Below are 18,546 nucleotides of genomic sequence, written 5' to 3' on the forward strand. Positions count from 1 at the left end.
TTTCTCAATTCCTACAAGTTCTTTCTCTGAAAGGGACAATTGGGTCCAGTATGACTAGAATGTTATAGTAATACAGATATTTTAATATTTTCTGGTTAGAGAGGGTTATACAGAGATAGGACATGCCCTTCTCTCACTCCATATAATATCTTGCATCGCATTTCTGTCAGTGTAACCATAAACAGCACATTCACCCAGATTAATTTGCAGACTGCGAATTCTCTCCTTAAAAAAAAAAAAAAAAAGGTAAAAAATGCTTAAATGCATGTATTTTAGAAAAATTAAAGAAAATTATCTTATTAGAATAAAGCAGATTGAATGACATTTACTCTCAGATGTGATAAATTATATGCATTTAAGTTAATAATTTTCAGTGTTTCAGCAGTAAATATATTCAGTTGCATCATCTCTGGTTATGACACTGATAGACTGTACTAGTATTGTACTTTTTTGCTCCAGAAATGAACATGGCAACTAATTATTTTTTTTTTTGCAATAAAGTAAGCATTAATGGAAAATACTCACTACAGTTCTCTTCATCAGATCCATCCCCACAGTCATCCACAAGATCACACACCCATAACCTGTCAATACACGCTTTTGTGCTTCTGCACCAGAAATGATTAGGACCTTCACAGCTTGATGCAGGTGGTGGAAGAGCACAATTTTCAAATGTAATATCATCAATTGCTGAGACGCCATCATAAAAACCCAGGCTGATCTTATTGACTGAAAACTGGAAGGGATGTGAAAGGCGTCCAAGCTGAATGAATGTCTTCAACCATTGATTTCCATGATTGTAATATACTCTCCAAAGGACAGTAGGTTCTTTCAGCCCATCCACAAGCAATTGCATCTCTGCTGCTCCAACTGACTGACCGTAATTGTAATACCTAAAATGATAGAAACAAAGTTAGAGGTGTAAATGATGAGAATCAAGTATGCTGGAACATCTTTTTTTATGACATCTTTTTTGTCATAGCTCTGTGAAATACGGGACATCTACTATGCCTATTTCCAGTTGCCTCTAATTCACTTTCTGTACTGATAGTAAATAGGTATAAAAGAGAATATTATATCAAGAATTGAAAACTGTGGGAGAAGAAGCAAACTTCATTAAATTATAAACCATAACTGAAGAGACACATTGCTTTCATATTAAGCAATGAACACTGTTCATTCAGATGCATAATATGCCTTCTACAAATTTAATTTAAGACATAATTATAAAGTTTCCAGAAGGAAAAAAATGAGCATTTATTCAATGCAAAAGCACTCCTTCCAACTGTACTAGTTATTATTAACATGCTGCATTTTTTACAGTATTTTTTGAGAACATCACAACATTTTAAAATGATAAATGCATAAATGAGCAATCATACAACAAAACTCGAAACTTAACCAGAAATGTATAATTTCCAGGCCTATACTGCAAGTCACAAGTCTTTGATAAAATGACATTTTCTCTTTCTATGGTAGATGTATTTGACATTGCAAAGAAACACTACACTGCATAATGCAGAAGTCATACAAACAGTTATTTATACTCCACCACCATCTTTGATTTAAGTATACAAATTATCACAGATTATTTCTTCTGTCCCTCTTTGACAAGATTGAATAGAGATTGTGATAAGAAAATAGTTGAAAGATTTTTTTTTTCCCTGTGTATTTCAGGGTAAAGGATTGAAATTGAAGCTAGCATGCTTGCACTGGAGCTTCCTTTCAAAGAAGATACAACCCAAATTTGAATATTCTTTTGATAATTCAGCTGGTAACCTTATGATCTATTAGATTTTTGGAAGGTTTCTGATTCTTGAGAAAAATTCCATAATGTTTTCATATCAATTTTAACCTAAGTTGAAATATTATCACAATTATGGTGGTTTTTGTCCATGTGCATGCAGATACAATCCTTTAACATAATTTTGACCAAAGCCTTATAACAAAGAAGTCCCAAGTTTCAGTTCTGAAGCTGTTCTACAGCTTCAGCTTTTTTCTGCATATTTGTATAAGACTAAAATATTAAGAAATAGAAAGAGACAATACTGCACAGAAGAGTGTATATATTACTTCAAATTATAACCACAATTTCAATCCAAGAGAAACAATCTGAGATGGTCCATAAATTTAAAACTCTTTTTTCTTCTTTTTTTTTTTTCTTTTTTTTTTTTTTCATACCAAAAAGACATTGTGCAGTTTGATCCAGCTTGCCTGAACTTTGGGCTTTGTAGCTGAGCAATTTGTGAAATGCTGCTGCTGTTTTTCAGAATGAACATAAAATGACCTATCAAAAGAAAACAGAAAACAACTTTTCAGGCTTAACAAAGAAATAATTTCTAAGCATTTGGAAAAAGTTCACAGTCCCCACTTTAAATACGATTAAAGAGTAGGTACTATTTATACACTCTTTATATGCCAGTTCTCTATTTCAAGGCTTGTCTTGTCTTACCTTCAGACTTGTTGTAGGTGTGATCCTGCAGAGGAGCTTGATTCTTAAAAGCAGGTGCAAGAGCACTACTGGAACTTCGTACCCAGTCAAATCCATCTGCACTTGCGGTTTCAAACCAGCCACAGTTATCTCTTTCAAAGTCACATACAGCAGCTGAAATGAAATAAGAAACATTTCAGTTTGACTCTGTACATGACATGATTAAGGGAGCTTTACATGACTAAGGGAGCTTTACAGTATGAAAAGGAAATTAAACATTTCCAATATGTCACTGGTATTTTAGACAAATGTCTAGAAAAGGGGTAGGGGGATGAGATGGCATATTTGTTTTATAACCGTTGTGTAAGACAACAGTCCCACAGGAACAACCAAGCTATCTCTGTACAAAATGTATTCATAAAGCATTCTCTCTAAAGACACTGCAGCCAAAGTACAAAAAGCAGTCAGAAAGAAGCTGAAAACAGACCTTGCAGTCCTCATGCTGCACAGCAGAACACAGAGCATGCAAAGCAATAACAAGAATTCTGCAAGCTCTTTTAAGGAATAGATGCTGGAACCAGAAATAAAGTCCCTTATTTCCTGAATCTCTGCGAGTATGCTAATGATAGCAAAACCATTCTTCTAGTTGGAATAGAAATCAAGCTGAATATCAGGCTTTACTGAGATGCTATGTTATGGTAAAAAGAAGACATCTCTGAAACACAAAGTGCTGTGGTGACAAAGATTTGAAAAATATATTCAGCTGTATTCTTCAATTCCTCATTTAAAAGAATAGAAATAATTTAGAAATATACATAATGCAAAAGAAATAAAATGAAAGGAAGAAGACGTTTGAATGTAATTTCACAAATATTTATGACGTTAAAATGATGAAATGTCATATTTTCCTCTTCTGCACTTAAAAAATTCCTCATTATGTCACAAAATGATATGCTTGTTACTGTAATTAGAACAGGCATTTGATGGAAAGCATAAGGAAAACTATTTCAGGAAATTTAACCAATTGTTCATTTACTATGCATATAGAATAAACCCCAAAATATTCAGACAGTCATGATTGTCAGTTCCAGCATTATAATATAAAGATTTATAACCAGTTGCAGTGGCCATAACATTATGAAATAGAAAATTCACATTTCAGAACCAAATGATGTCTCTTGGTAAACAGAATTATATAAATGTTTATTGATAGGGAAGGGCATTGGCATTTGTTGCTTGTCTTAGTCTTACTGAAAAACCTTTCCCATTTTAGGTTATATATCATTTGTTAGAAAGAATGAAGAAATTTTAACGTATTATAATTGTTGGTTAGGGCTTCTAAAAAGATGAGATTTTTGTGGGTTATTAAGCAAAGCATACGGAAATGCATAGTTATGGATTTTGTTTCAAAAAAAAAAATAATCCACAAATATGAAAGGCCAAATAATATTTAAGGGATCAAAAAATGTGTTTTCTATACTTATAACGTACGTTGTTCACAAATGAACTACATCATTTTATGATTGACAAGCGTAATAAAAAATAAGGATGATTTTTTTTTGAAATAATACTTTTCTATAATAAAAGATAAAATTATTTATGGATATACTCATATAGGTACAATGGGAATGTCTGATAATCCACTGGCAGAATATAATGATAAGGAGATACGGAAAGCTATTTCTGCTTTTCCTTTTGATTGCTATAGGCTTTAAGAAAAAAAAGAAACCGGCCCATATCCCCAAGGGAACATCAAAAAAGAATATGACAAACTTTAGACACAGATGGTTATACCAAAAGATGAAAAACAAAAAAAAAAGATAAAACAGTTAAGTCTCTGAGCACAGACTTGCATCTGTAACTGGAAACAAGGATAAAAATGAAAGAAAAGATGCATTTAACTTAAGCATGGATGAGTACTCTGAGATAAAATAGCCCTCAAACTTCCAACTAAATCTTAAACCAACTTTTAAAAAAAAATAGGGAAGATACAAGAATAGCATAAGCTGGTACAGCCTGGGTGAAATGCAGTTGTTTTTAATGTTTGATAGAGCTTCAATTATTTAACTGTCTCATAACCTGTTTGACTGGCACTTCTGTTTCAAAAAGACTGCCCAGAGAGAAAGGCTGTTACCTGGGTACCTCTAAAGTTCCTCTCACAGTGAACACACACAAATTAATCTACTATCTCTCCTAATACCTTACTTTCTGCCTTTCTCCTATTTCTTATTTTCTTACATGTTCTATTTTGATGGAGTCCACCCTCAGTAAGTTTGCAGAAGACACCAACTTAGGCCCAAGTGTTGATCTGCTCAAAGAAGACTCTGCAGAGGCATCTGGGTAGGACAGACCGATGGGCCTAGGCCAACTGTGTGAGGGTCAACAAGGCTAAGGGCTGGGTCCTGCACTTGGGGCACAATGACCTTATGTTACAGGCTGGGGGAATAGTGGCTGGAAAGCTGCCTGACAGAAGGGGACCTGGGGGTATCGGTCAGTAGCCAGCTGAATATGAGCTAGCAGAGCTCTCATGTCACTCAGAAGGCCAACAGCATCCTGGCTTGTATCAGAAATAGTGTAGCCAGCAGGACTAGGGAGGTGATTGCTCCTCTTTACTCAGCTGTGGTGAGGCTGCACCTCCAGTTCTGTGTTCAGTTTTGGGCCTGTCACTACAAGAAGGGCATCGAGGTGCTGGAGCATGTCCAGAGAAGGGCTCCAAAGCTGGTGAAGGACCTGGACAACATGTCTGATGAGGAGAGGTTAAGGTAGCTGGGGCTGTTTAGCTTGAATAAAAGAAGGCTTAGGAGAGATCTTAATGTACTTTACAATTACCTTAAAGGAAGTGAGGTGGGGATTGAGCTCTTCATTCATAGTTATAAAACAACAAGATACCTATGTAACGTTTTGGGGCAAGAATATATATTAGTAGAAGTACAAAAGTTAGGTTCATGATTTTTGGGTTCTATAGCAATTCTGAAAGTGTCTGTGGTCTCAGGCAGAAAAATGCTCTTGCTAATTCTTCAGTGCTCTTCCTTTCCACAATGTACTTCCCACTTCCCCACTCAGCTCCTTGTTCCCAGACCTCTAAGATCTCAGTTCTTTGCCACTTACAGCAAAGCTTTATGCTCTTCCCTCCCAAAGCATCACTGCTCTACATCTATATTTCTCATTCTCCTTCTCTCTGTGTTTTCTCTCTCTCCCCAAACTTTTTTTTTTTTTTTCATTATTTTTTTCTCTCCCGTTATCCCATCACTGGCTTTTTGACCTTCTAGTCTTAATATACCCCCCCCCCCGCTTCCTTCCCTGGCTTCTTCAAACCCCCTGGTTACTTCTCTCCCATATTAGTGAGCTCAAGCAATGTAGTTGTCTATCAGATTATTTTCCCATTTGATCTTATTTTCTACACCATCAACATAGTTTTTAGATTGGAAAGGTAAGCATTTAAACTCCACCAAAAGCATATGGTGTAGACCTTATAAAATTTGCTATACATTCACCTTCCAGAGCACGAACACACAATGTGATAGGTATGTTAGGTCACTGTTATAAATCTGCAGCTTGAAAAAGGCAGTCGATTTTCTCTTCTACTTTAATGCATGGTAGTCATGTATAACACTTTATAGCCACCGTAAATTCTACAGCTGTGGAAGTAAAGCTGTGAACTGATAGTCAGGAGTAGCACCACTCAAAAAATAAAACATTTCATAGATTATATTTTGTATTGTTTTTACTTTTCTCTACTATGTAGAATAAATCTAAAGGACATTTTTTAATCTGGGACATGTAATTTTGTACAATACAACTAGGAACCTGGAAGAAGAGTCTAAAATTTATTATAATAAAAATGATAATTTTTAAAATCACATTATTGCAGCAGAACAAGATGAGGTCAACTAATTTTTAGACCACAAGTCACACGATAACAAAATACTTTCACAGTAAGTAAAGTCAGCTTTGGACCAGAAGAACCTACCAACTGCATTTGTACCTACTAAGTAAGTGCTTTTCTTACATATGGCATAAAATTATTCTCATTAAAATGTGTTGACAAAGAACACCGCCAAGATTGAAGCTTCCCAGGGATTAAATCAAAGTAGAGAGTTACAAAAAAAAAAAAAAAAAAAAAAAAAAAAAAAAAAAGTTGGTGTTAATTAAAGTTAGAATAGACCATGCAATGAGGAAATTACTGTATGTTAATTTGCAGTAGGTTAGTCTCATGATGATTTTGAGAAAATGAGGAAAATAGATTCTTATGAAATGCCTGAGAGTTTTAGTAAGGATGAATAAAGAAATTGTTATAGATTGAAATATACAAAGAAAGCACATGCAAATAAGGTGTCAGAGAATACAAAGTCAAATAACTGATGAGCACCTCTGTAATGAAATAGAAGCCTGAAATGTTCCAGGAAGCATTTTTTCTTCTTCATGAAAAAGCAAAATTAAGTTCTAGAGCAGGTGGCTGCCTGATGGCAAAAAAGTAAGTAATTCAAGAGAAGCAGAAGCCTCCCCACCACCACCAGTGTAGAAGACATTGAACAAGGACACCTGTCCTCAGGTGGGCTAGCCATATGCCACAAGTAATTAACTCATTTGAGGCCAATGGCAGATTTCTCACCTGGACTAGTCCCCACAAATATATGAATTATCTTGACCAACGTAAACACTGCTCCTGTGATACTGAAAACCTGTGGCATGAAGGTGTTTAAAGGGGGGTTTAAAACACATGTGCAGATGTAAATTTGCCATAATTTGTCAATAGGCAATGACAAATCTGAAACTAATCTCCTATTATTTTGGAAGGATTAAACACAATGACTAGGTTATTTAAATTATTAACTTCTAATCCAAGGCCCCTGAGAGATCAAGGTTGCAAGTGAAATGGCCATTAGACACCTAAGAGGAAATACTATGCTGTTTTCATGCGGGGAGGTCCTTAGATCCTATTCAGCGATGAGAATTGTTTTGGTACTGGCAGTGATTTGGGTGTCTATCAATAACAAACAGTGAAAAACACTGGGAAATTTTACTGTCATTCTCAAACAATAAAGTACTAAACTGTGTATTTATGTGTCATGACAAACGTGTTGACAGTGGAACCCCAGAAATATTGTATAATTTTGTTTGTAATTCAAAAGCATATACAGGAAGGTCCAAAGGTTTTGTTTCAAGTGTTTGTTGTTAGTGTTGTTGGGTTTTGTTTCTTCGTTTTGTTGTTTTTTAATTGATCTTATAATGCTATTATCAGAATTATGAGTTGTTGATAGGTAAGTATGATAGAAAGGGACTCATTTTCAAAGATAAAAAAATATAACCATCATTTCTTATGCAGAACAAGTAATTGAATTAATTAAAAAATATTTCTGAAGGTATATGTTAGAGGCCCTGAAACGTTCCCAAGGTCCCTTTTGACTGTGCACTGCAGAGGGATTCTGAGATGCACCAAGATATTCCATGTGTTAGTTTCCATGCAGAGAAAACCTAGGAACATAGCCAAGATGGAAATATTGACACAGCCTAAATATCTTTGATCTGTGCATGGATGCTTTATTTACCTGTCCAGCTGAGGTATTGGCACATCCAAATTAAGTATATAAAACTCACAGTTTGAACAAAAGTCTGTACAGTACATTTTCAATGCCTTCTATCTCACTGTTGTCTTTAACTGAAGGAGTGTGTAACCATTAAGAGGTACTTAACACAGCGCTGCCACAGAATTTCCAAATTTGTATATATGTAATGTACTTTCCTTTCCTTTCATTTTATTAGCTTAGTTTTGTATATGTGAGAGCATGTGTGAAGCATGTTTTGCTTCACAATAGCTTCTGGAATCAACTTCCAATATCTTAAGATTAGGACTTAATTTGGTATAACACTATACCTGGTACTTAACATCTTAAGAATTAAAAAATAAAACACTGTATATTAAGCAACTCTTACTCAATCATAAGACCATTATTCTAGTTTTAGTAGTAAGAGGGACATAGTTGTTAAAGAAAATAAAGGGAAAAAAATCACAATAGAATCAAAATGAAGTAACTATTTCTCAAGAGTTTTTAGTTAAATTATAGCATTTATGAAGTTACAGAACCCTGACAAGTAGGATGTACAAACATATTGACAGGAAACTAACAACCTAGATTATTAAAATTTTCACTTACAACACTTGGCTTCATCATGGCTATTTGAACAGTCAGGTGTAAAATCACAGAGTTTGTCAGGTGAAATACATTGTCCATCCCCACATGAAAAAAGTTCCGGTGAACAGTAAAGAGATGAAGAATTAGTTTCTTCCATTTCTGTTCCCCCTAAGGAAGGAAAAATAAAAATAAAAAATAAAAAATAAAAGGAAGAAAAATCTAGATATATCACAATGGATAAGAAATACAGCTGATACCTTATGCTTTTAAGCTATATATCATTCTCAACAATATTCAAGCAGACAAGAGAAAAATTATCAAAAAAAAAAAAAAGGAAAAAAGAAAAACAACAACTTTGAATGGCCTGGCTGCAGTTCAGAGGCCAGGTTTTGTGTACAACCATTGTCTCACAGAGAATCAGGCAGCTTGCTGTGCTCCCCATGTCTGCGAGCAAGTCTTTCACAAAAGCTTTGTGCTATAGCTGTTGTCTCCCTGAGTTCAGTACACAATGAAACTTCCAATAAGCCAAAATTTTTATGTTGCACCACTAATGGCTTGCAAAATACACATTAGAAAACAACCCAAATTTCAATGAATGGGGAAGGGAAGGGGAGGGGAAGGATTTGACAGTGATGATGGAAAAACTCTCTTGCCCTAAAGATAATGCAATGGAATTTGCTCTTCAGTGGAAGATGTAAGTTGATTTGCTTCTGTCTCTGCATCCAAGTGTGTATATGTACAGGTTCTAGTCAGTGATATCTGGAAATTCCCATCATAACTTTCTTCACAGAACTACTGCAAACTACCTAAAGCACCTACTATGTAACGTAGGATGAAAATTTTCATTATAGACAATTCATTACAACAGATGGAAAATTTCCTCAGATTATTGTCTTCTTTCTTACACATGTCTTGAAACTGTCATATGAATCCAATTATACATAGCAGACTTAGTGGAAAATGTTTTGAAAACCACAGAACTTACCTTCACTTTGTTGCCTGTCAGCTGAAACAGCTGATAGTGATTTATTTACAACTCTACATTCTTCTGTTACACTGATGTCATCAATAGCAACAGTAGCATTCATTGTTAGAATGGTAGCTCGGAAAATAATCTGTAAAAAATAGAAAAAATAAAAAAATAAAAATAAATAAATAAAAAGAAATAAGCAAGCCTATTAATGGTGACATGATAAAAATACATATATATTTCTTTATAATTTAACTCTCTCTCCACAAGAAGTAATACCACCTACAACCACCTTTGATTATCAGTCAGCAAAAACTAAGATTGAAATTTGATCAAATTCAGAAATTTATTCTTCAACTGTCAAACCCATAACTACATTTACTTATTGAAAGTTATGTAACCCAGGAAACCTTGCTTCAATCTCAGGTGATAATAGCCAACACTGCTTGAATGAACTGCCTTCCTGCTGGAACTGTTAAAAGTTATACACCTTGTAAAATGAGCTGTTCAGGGTAACCAGACATGGTGGTTTACAACTCTGTTTAATTGAGTTCTATACTATGTCTGCTGAAGTGAATGAGACATTTCCATGCAAGAAATCTATTTGGTGTGATGTCTATAAAATATATATCTTAACAACAACCAGAACAACAAATCATATTTCAGATTTTCTTCCAGCTAGTAAATTCATTATTCATTCTCCCCATTTCTAGTTTTCTGCTAATAAATGCAGATAAAGGTACAGTACATTATTTGAGAGAGAGAGAGAGGGGGGTTGTAGGATTTTGTTGGTTGGTTGGTTGGTTTGATTTTTATTTTTTACATATGGTACCATTAATGTAACAATTACAAGTTTACATTTGCAAATACAAAGAAATTTTCAGGAGATTACAAATGGAAGTTCAGTTAAAACTTATCAGTGATGAGAAGTTCATTCTTTTAGATTGTTTTATAGATGACAGACAAAAGGAAGAAACCAAACTAGGAATTTTGCTGATTCCCCTACCAGTTCCTTCTGAGCTGTAGAAAAGTCTAGCAGCCTGAGATTATATAAAAGTAAAATTAAACTAAAAAACTGCTCATTATTTCTGAAATTAATGCTCTAAATTGAAGATCTGCACTTCTCTTCCCTTTAGCCAACATAAACAGGCCCTCACTTTTTTTGAAGTTCTTTTTATTTAAAACTCTGTATTAATGTTTCTTATTTTTGTTTAATAATAATAAAATGTTGTTCTTTAGTAGTTACACCTACTTAAAAAGGGATTTTTTTTGATGAGCACTAAAGAATAGAAGTTCTCTTTTCATATTTTATTGTGAAAGTAATTTAATTCTAAATACCAAGTTAAGTAAAAAAAAAAAAAAAAAAAGAAAAAAAGAAAAAAAAAAGCAATGTAAATCTAACAAAGACATTGAAAATGTAATTTCTAATTACCTGAAAAGGTATGTCCCCAGCTGCACTGTCTATTGGTATAGTCACTTTTGTCCACTGCATTTCAGACAGTCCTGAAATGTCACACAGTTTTTCCAAATTTCCATCCAGGGTAGTTCTCTTAAAGACAGAAAGCTGGGAACCCTGGGACAGCCGATACCAAAATCTTACCTGTTGAAAGAGTTTTTAATCAAACACTTTAAAAACTACATCGTCAATCTGCAATATGTTTAATACCAACTCAGATACATACACTGTAACACAAAATGATTGACAGGTCTATACACTGGCTTGACATAAAAGAAAGAGGTTTATGAAACTATGGTGTGTCAGGGAGCAATATTATGTCCAAAGGTAAAACTACAATAAAAAGAAAAACTTGCCTTAAAACTTACTTCAAACTTGTATCTCTCAAGGGGTACAGACTAATTGATATGACCTCCCTTAAACTCTTTTCAGTTCAGTAAAGACTTAGAAAATTCTCAAAGATTATTTTGCTCTGCGAATGCAGAATATAGGGTAGCTTCATGAGTATGTTAATCTTTGAAGTCTTACAGCTGAGTTACTTATATGTAGGGAGTCTTATGATCCTCTTCTTCCACAATCAATGAAAATTACAATTACATGAAGACAATACTCTATTGATCAATAACATTCTGATCACATGAAACAAGTGGATTGACCACTACATGGAAAGAAAAAAAATATCTGCAGCAGGGAGGCTATAAAAAATTGCTTACCAAACAGAAAATAGAGAGAATCCTAGCACACTATGTCTGCCCTGAAATACAAAATAAACCTGATACATTTATTTTTTTATTTATTTTTTAAATACAACCCAGACAAAAATTCAGCTGAGAAGTACAGGGAAAAAAAAAATAAGATTTTCAAAGGTGAGTCTTTCCTGCTTTTTCACATACTGAAGGACTAAATTTTCATCAGCTGCAGACTTTCAGCTTCCCTGAAAAATCTTTTATAATTCTTGAATCTTAGTGAAGGTAAACCAAGCTGCTGTACAGTTTTCTGCCCATCTTCACATGATCTTACGCCATGCATCTTGGATTGTCACATTATATAGAGAAAATTTCCTTAAATTTCCTTTTTATTATTCCCTCCTCCCATTGCATCAACTTTTAAGCAAACTTAAAAAATGCAGACCATTTTAGGCTAATGGCTAAATGAAGTCTGTCTTTTGCCTCAGGACAATCACAGATCAATGTGTTATCCAGCTTTCAGTTAGATGCAGGAAACAACTGAAGTCTTTTATTTAAGTGAGACAGTTGACACATAATACTTTTCGAGAACCTGTTGGGACTATTAATATGCAAAACAGTGCAGTGTGTGTGTGCACATGTAATTTTTACTTAATTTATTGTGAAGAAATACAAATTTCTAATCACTAATTAGGAAAAAAAGAAAAAAAGAAAAAAAAAAAAAAAAGAAAAAGAAAACAAATATGTCCTCTCAAAGCATGGATCATTTTGTTCACAGGATCACAGAATCGCTGAGCTTGGAAGGGACCTGTGGAGATCATCTAGTCTAATGCCCCTGATTAACAGGGTCACCTAGAGCACATTGTGCAGGGTGGCATCCAGGTAGGTTTTGAATATCTCCAGAGGAGACTTCACAACCTCTCTAGGCAGTCCTCTGTCCAGTGTTCTGTCGTCCTCGCATTTTCTCACATTCAGATGGAACCTCCTGTGCTTCAGTTTGTGCCCACTGACTCTTGCCCTGTCACTGCACACAACTGAAAAGAATGGCTCCATCCTCTCGACACCCTCTTCTCAGATACATGTTGATGAAGTCTCCCTTCAACCTTTTCCAGCCATGTCCTGATCAAAGTCCTGATCAAGATCCAAGCACCTCTCCCTGCTTGTCCCCAAGACATCTCCCCAGCCAAGTCCTTTCACATATCTCTTCCCCTAGAGGCCACTGCTTTTTCTGAAGGCTATCTGAGCAGCAGCAATGCTCAGAATAACTTTTTTTCAGGACACTAAATCTGTAAAGCATGGAAATAAACATTAATTCATACATATATGGTCAATTCTATTTATTTATTTATTCATTTATGTTAAGGGAAGTAGTGGTTTTAGGATAACCAGTCTTCAAAAGGAGTTTTTCCTAATTATCATATTTACTGTTATGTTAGAGCTGTAGGCCATTACTGTGCCTACCAAGTCAAAGAGCAGGACTAGTCAATTTGAGAACTCCTTACATGCAAATCATCAGCTAATAATCTGAAAGTCAGCATGTGTGTGCATGCACTACCTTTCACTTCACACACCAAATTTAATCCTTTAAAAAGGCAAGTGCATGAAAGATACAACTTTTATGTATCAAAGGAGAGTTTCTTTTGACTTTTGTTACATAGGACAAGGTAGGTCAGCAGTCACTGATGGAAATATTATTTGTTACAACACACTACACTATTTTTTAGTGTAGTACTCCTTTTTTCCCCACTCATGGAAATTATGTATTGTGTAAAGTAATGCCAAGATTTTAAAATAATTTTAAATACTTTCATGTAGCTTTTTCCCCCAACAGACATCTTAAGGGATACAGTGCAGCAGGTATTTAAACTCTTTTCAAAATGAGCTGTTTGAACAACTATACTCTAAACAATCAAATAGCTTTTCAAATGATTTTTTATTTTTTTTTCCGGGTTTCCTTATATAAGAAATAAAACTACTTTTGCTCAGTATGACTACATGTTCTACTTCAGAATGACTTCTCTGTCCATTAGGAACATAAACAGAGTTGGGACTAGAAATTTGATTCTACAACTCTTAAACCTTGATCTAAATGAAGATGTTTCTTACCTGACAACTACTGAAAAACTCAGCTACAAGAAGCTGCACAAAGAATTTACTTCTAAGCTTCAATTAACTAGTAAAGCACAATATAAGACTACTATCCCTCAACTTTGATTTTCCTTTTCCTTTATTTTTTTTTTTTTCCTTTTTTTGCCACTGCAGCCAAAGAACTTGTAAAGCTTTTAATAAACATAGATCTCTTTATGCAGATCCCTTTATCCTCTCAGTGGGACATCCAGCATAGGACAACATCTCCCATTTATACACAGAGAGCATAACACACCAATACCCTTCCTAATGAGCAACCACTATTTCTTGCTCTTTCCGAGATATAAAAGTCCACAGGGAAAATGTGGCAGAAAGCCAAGATTCCAGTCTTCAGAAACACTCTTTTTCAGACCTGTATAGCTGGATAAGAACTTGCACTAGTTTTTGCTGAATCTCCAAACTTTAAATACATACAGTATGTGCATATTCAAAATTGAAAATAACTAATTTTCTAACTTTGTACTAGAGAAGGGTATGTACATCCCCACTGCATTTATATTTATTTGGAATACAGAGCCAACTCTGCAAGACGTCTTAACTGGAATGATTCATTGATTCACACACCAGTTGTGCCCAGCTAACCTTAAGGGTTAAGATAAGTTCATTTGAACTTGAAAGGTGCTTATCTACCCAGTATCAAAGTCTACAAAAGAGATGTGAAGCTGCCTGAATGAATGCACTGTGTGTATAAAGGTTGTTGGTTTCCCAGGTCCCATGCAACATGCAGGGTTCCAATGGGATGCTGAGAGGCCTTCTGTGCTCCCTGCAGCACCATTCTGCTTGATTTCATGCTGCATCTATTTTATTTCTGATTCTTTAGAACAGTATGATGACATGTGAAGATTAAAAAGTGAGAGACTGTGTTCAATGATATCAAGCTATTCTTAAGTTATTTAAGATTATTTGTTGGACTTTCTATTTGCTGTTCCTCCATATACTGTTTAGTGACTTTTATTTTTTTTGGGGGGGGGGAGGAATAATAATAATATATATCTATATTTCCTAAATGAAATTACAGTTTTTATTGTACATTGGGTTTGAAAAAGCAATCAGTCTCAGTTTTATTCTGTTTCTCTAAAGCCTCTTCTTAACCACTAACACAGGAAAATGATTAAATGATTTTGATGTGCTTTCACTCTTTTCCTTTCCTCTTATGTGACTTCTTAAATCAGCAGGCATCATAAAGTAGCAGAAAACATAACTCTGGAATCACATATCTTAACATCTCCCCAATATATCAGAAGGTTTGAAAAGTTAAGTGATGTAAAACTAAAAAAGACTCAGGAAAAAAGAAAATGCTTACATAAAGATGTACAGAATCTATTCACTTTATTCAGTGAGCAAAAATATACAAAATGTAGTTAAAAGCTGTTATATATGTATTTATTTAATTGTATATATTTCTTCAATTTCAGTTTTGAAAAAAAAAAAAAAATTGTCAAACGTTCCAACATTTCAATCATAAAATGGTATTTTCATTTTTTCTTCCAGATTTTTTTTCTTTATGAACAGTCCCGACCCCTTGGTTCCAGAGGTACAAGATACTTGACCAAAAAAAATCACTTCAAGGTAGGCTTTTAATGACTGCTCAGATCAGCTTAATAAACATCCCCCTCTAACTATTACTAAAATTTAGTATGTCTGGAGTACGGTAAACAACTCCCTCCAATCACTCCAATTTATTTAATCTGTATACCAACCACAGATCTCCAGGAATGGAAAGTTGGATGTAAGAGTATTTTCTGCTTACAGACAAGCGCATGATGATTCTTTGGCAGCTTTTCCTCATAAGGCAGGCTGATTTGACTGTGAGCAAATATAGCTCTAGCAATGTCCAGCTATGCTTTTCATAGCATAGAAAAATCTGAAGTATAGCCTTAAATCTGAGTCACCTTGTGGATGCTTTAGAAAGAGTAATAATCAGATATACATGTAAGCCAGTAAAGCAGTAAAAAGCCTCCTGCAACTCCCTCCTCCCAAGGAATGAATCGTCTGCTTCTTCTGCTGTTATTCAAATGGAGCTAGTTTTTCTTCAGCAATACTAACAGCAAGAAAAATACCATATCAACATGGGACAGATAGCTTACAAAGGTGGGGACACTTCCTATCAAACTGTTACCTGACAGCAGGAAAGCCCAGGGGACAGCTTGACAAGGAAGGGGCTCCCCAGATGAGACATTGCCATCTCTGTGTACATCTGACGTGATCCATTGAAGTAAATGAATGTTCCTGTAAACAAAATTCAAAGAAATATGAGAAATATGTCATGCTCCAGTGGCAAATAATTACCTCTGAGAGGTAACTGTGTTCTGTGAGGCACATGAAGATTATTCATAAATGTAAACAAACGGAACAGCATTCCCTTCAGTTCAGCCCCTGTGGAGAAAGAGGAGGGAGCTGCACCAGGCTATGACAACCAATATCTATATAGGCAAAGACATAATTGAATTGCTGAATGCTCCTGGCTCTTTCGTCAGCAATAAAATTAACAAAGTCTAGAGATGAGGAAAGAAAGTATAGAGAAAAGTAGTATTTGGGCAGCCATTACTAAAGCTATCTCGTCATGGTGCCTGCAAGCACTTTAACTTTAGGAAATAAAAATACAGAGCCCTGCAAAGGGGGGCTCACGTGCTGCTTCCACAAGGGTTTTATTGGGCAGATCCACTGGTTGCACCTTCATCTGCTCTCTTCAGGTAAAACCTTCAGACCCTTGTCCTCCAAATGCTAGCACTACGTCCTATCGCCTTGTTCACACGGAGCCCCTCCAATCTCAGCATGGTCTGCAAGAGCAGAGCATGCCGGAGATCAAACAGCATGGACCTCAGCTGGGATCCCTAAAGGACACATTTTAATTGGCTTAAATAATGTTACGAACAGAATTTGAAATAAAAATTAATTTCCTTTAGGGTACAGTATTTACTCTCAGCACATCCCAGACAGTTTTAAGCATGCTAACAATGTTGCAGACCATGGGAGCCAATGGAATAAGCTATATTTTCTCATGGGGTCCACAGACTTGACATTGTTGTCTGTGCTAGTGGGGATGAAAGCTTAATTAAAGATCTAATCTGAACTCTGGCAAACGAACTGCCTTTGGATTTGAACTACAGCAGATGTGCTTCAGACAAAGGTAGGAAAGGATAAACATCTTAAAGGGGCCCTAAAGCAGCATATTTTGAATGCCGTCAGTGCTGCCTTCACTGAATACTGAGACTTTTTCATGAAAATCTATGCAAAACAACACTAAGGGCTCAGTTTTGTTTGCACATTGATATTACACACATATTGCCTTACATCTTGGAAAATCAGCTATTGTGCTGCCACAGTCATACTCTTTAGCCACTTATTTCCCATGGATACATAATGAAGCAGAGGGTTAGGTCCAGACCCATGTGAATAATCACATAGCTGTGGCAAGGCCAGTACAAAGAAGTGACCGTTACCGCCCTATGTACAAACAGGCGTGCTGCACGCTGTGGCAAGAGGGAAGCTCCCCTCATTGCAATGCAAGGGTACATCAAAGGATCCTCTTTTAATTTGCAGCTGAGGCTCTACAGTAGCCTTGTTAAGATCGTCATTAACCAAAATTTGCTGCTGCCCTCCCCAGGAGAGAAGAGACACGAACACTCAGTGACATCACAAGCAACTATTTAAACTTGAAGAATTCTGATTTAACATTGACAAAAACTTGCTCAAATTCTGAAAGCCTAATTGCACAGCTGGGATGTGTCTGAAGCAAGCACAGTGATAGATGGGTACAAAACCACCCCAAGAAAGACCTTTGCACTGACTTACAAGGGTAATGCACCATTACTGGTTTGAGAGATGCTGTGAGGTAACCTTGAGATCTACCCAAGGTAGAGACTTCAACCTGCAGCCTGCAACTCCATATAAAGACACAAACCCACTATGCAGTGATACAAGTATCAGGCAGCTTAAGTGCAACAGCCCAGATCCCATATGGCTAGTTTAACATGCTGCTTAAACTGCTGAGCAGATATTTCTTCAGGCCACCCTTGTTATGACCAAATCTCACCATCACCTCACATAACCCTTCTGGGAAAGACACAGTCATATCAGTGCTCCTTTCTGGAGCTGCGAGCACTGGGAAGCCATAAGAAACTAATACTTGCAGAGAATGCAGTAATGCAGATTCAGTGGTCCTCTAGAGTGACAATGAAATGAAATATTAAACAGCTACTCCAAAAGTGAATAGCAACTATTTGGTGCACTTTACCACTTGGAAAAAGGGTATGCGATCATGCAGTTAGAGGTATTATGCCGCATGCACACATATAATTACACCCCACTAAGGTTTCCTCATAAAGTAAAGTAAAAGTAAAGTAAAAGTAAAGTAAAAGTAAAGTAAAAGTAAAGTAAAAGTAAAGTAAAAGTAAAGTAAAAGTAAAGTAAAAGTAAAGTAAAAGTAAAGTAAAAGTAAAGTAAAAGTAAAGTAAAAGTAAAGTAAAAGTAAAGTAAAAGTAAAGTAAAAGTAAAGTAAAAGTAAAGTAAAAGTAAAGTAAAAGTAAAGTAAAAGTAAAGTAAAAGTAAAGTAAAAGTAAAGTAAAAGTAAAGTAAAAGTAAAGTAAAAGTAAAGTAAAAGTAAAGTAAAATCTTGGAATTCCTCTGGCCTCAGATGTTTAAGGTGGAATACTTAATGTTTTGCTTTCCTTTAATGTGAGAATATGAGAGAAGTGTGGAGATCTGGCTGTAAGATAATG

General features: G+C 35.4%; 1 protein-coding gene across 2 annotated transcripts in view; it reads right to left on the bottom strand.

The window, feature by feature from the left end:
* Window positions 1-18,546, bottom strand: part of MALRD1 (MAM and LDL receptor class A domain containing 1) — a 264,634-nt gene that overhangs the window by 206,049 nt on the left and 40,039 nt on the right. For both annotated transcript variants that reach the window (XM_084510831.1, XM_084510832.1), the window contains 7 exons: window positions 15,945-16,054; window positions 10,968-11,135; window positions 9,551-9,680; window positions 8,587-8,733; window positions 2,453-2,605; window positions 2,182-2,287; window positions 526-893 (listed from right to left, as the gene is read on the bottom strand). In XM_084510831.1, the coding sequence (XP_084366957.1) occupies window positions 526-893; window positions 2,182-2,287; window positions 2,453-2,605; window positions 8,587-8,733; window positions 9,551-9,680; window positions 10,968-11,135; window positions 15,945-16,054 (1,182 nt within the window). The remainder of the gene's footprint in view (window positions 1-525; window positions 894-2,181; window positions 2,288-2,452; window positions 2,606-8,586; window positions 8,734-9,550; window positions 9,681-10,967; window positions 11,136-15,944; window positions 16,055-18,546) is intronic.

Source organism: Aythya ferina (genome assembly GCF_964211825.1).
Source record: "Aythya ferina genome assembly, chromosome: 2".
Lineage (NCBI taxonomy): Eukaryota > Metazoa > Chordata > Aves > Anseriformes > Anatidae > Aythya > Aythya ferina.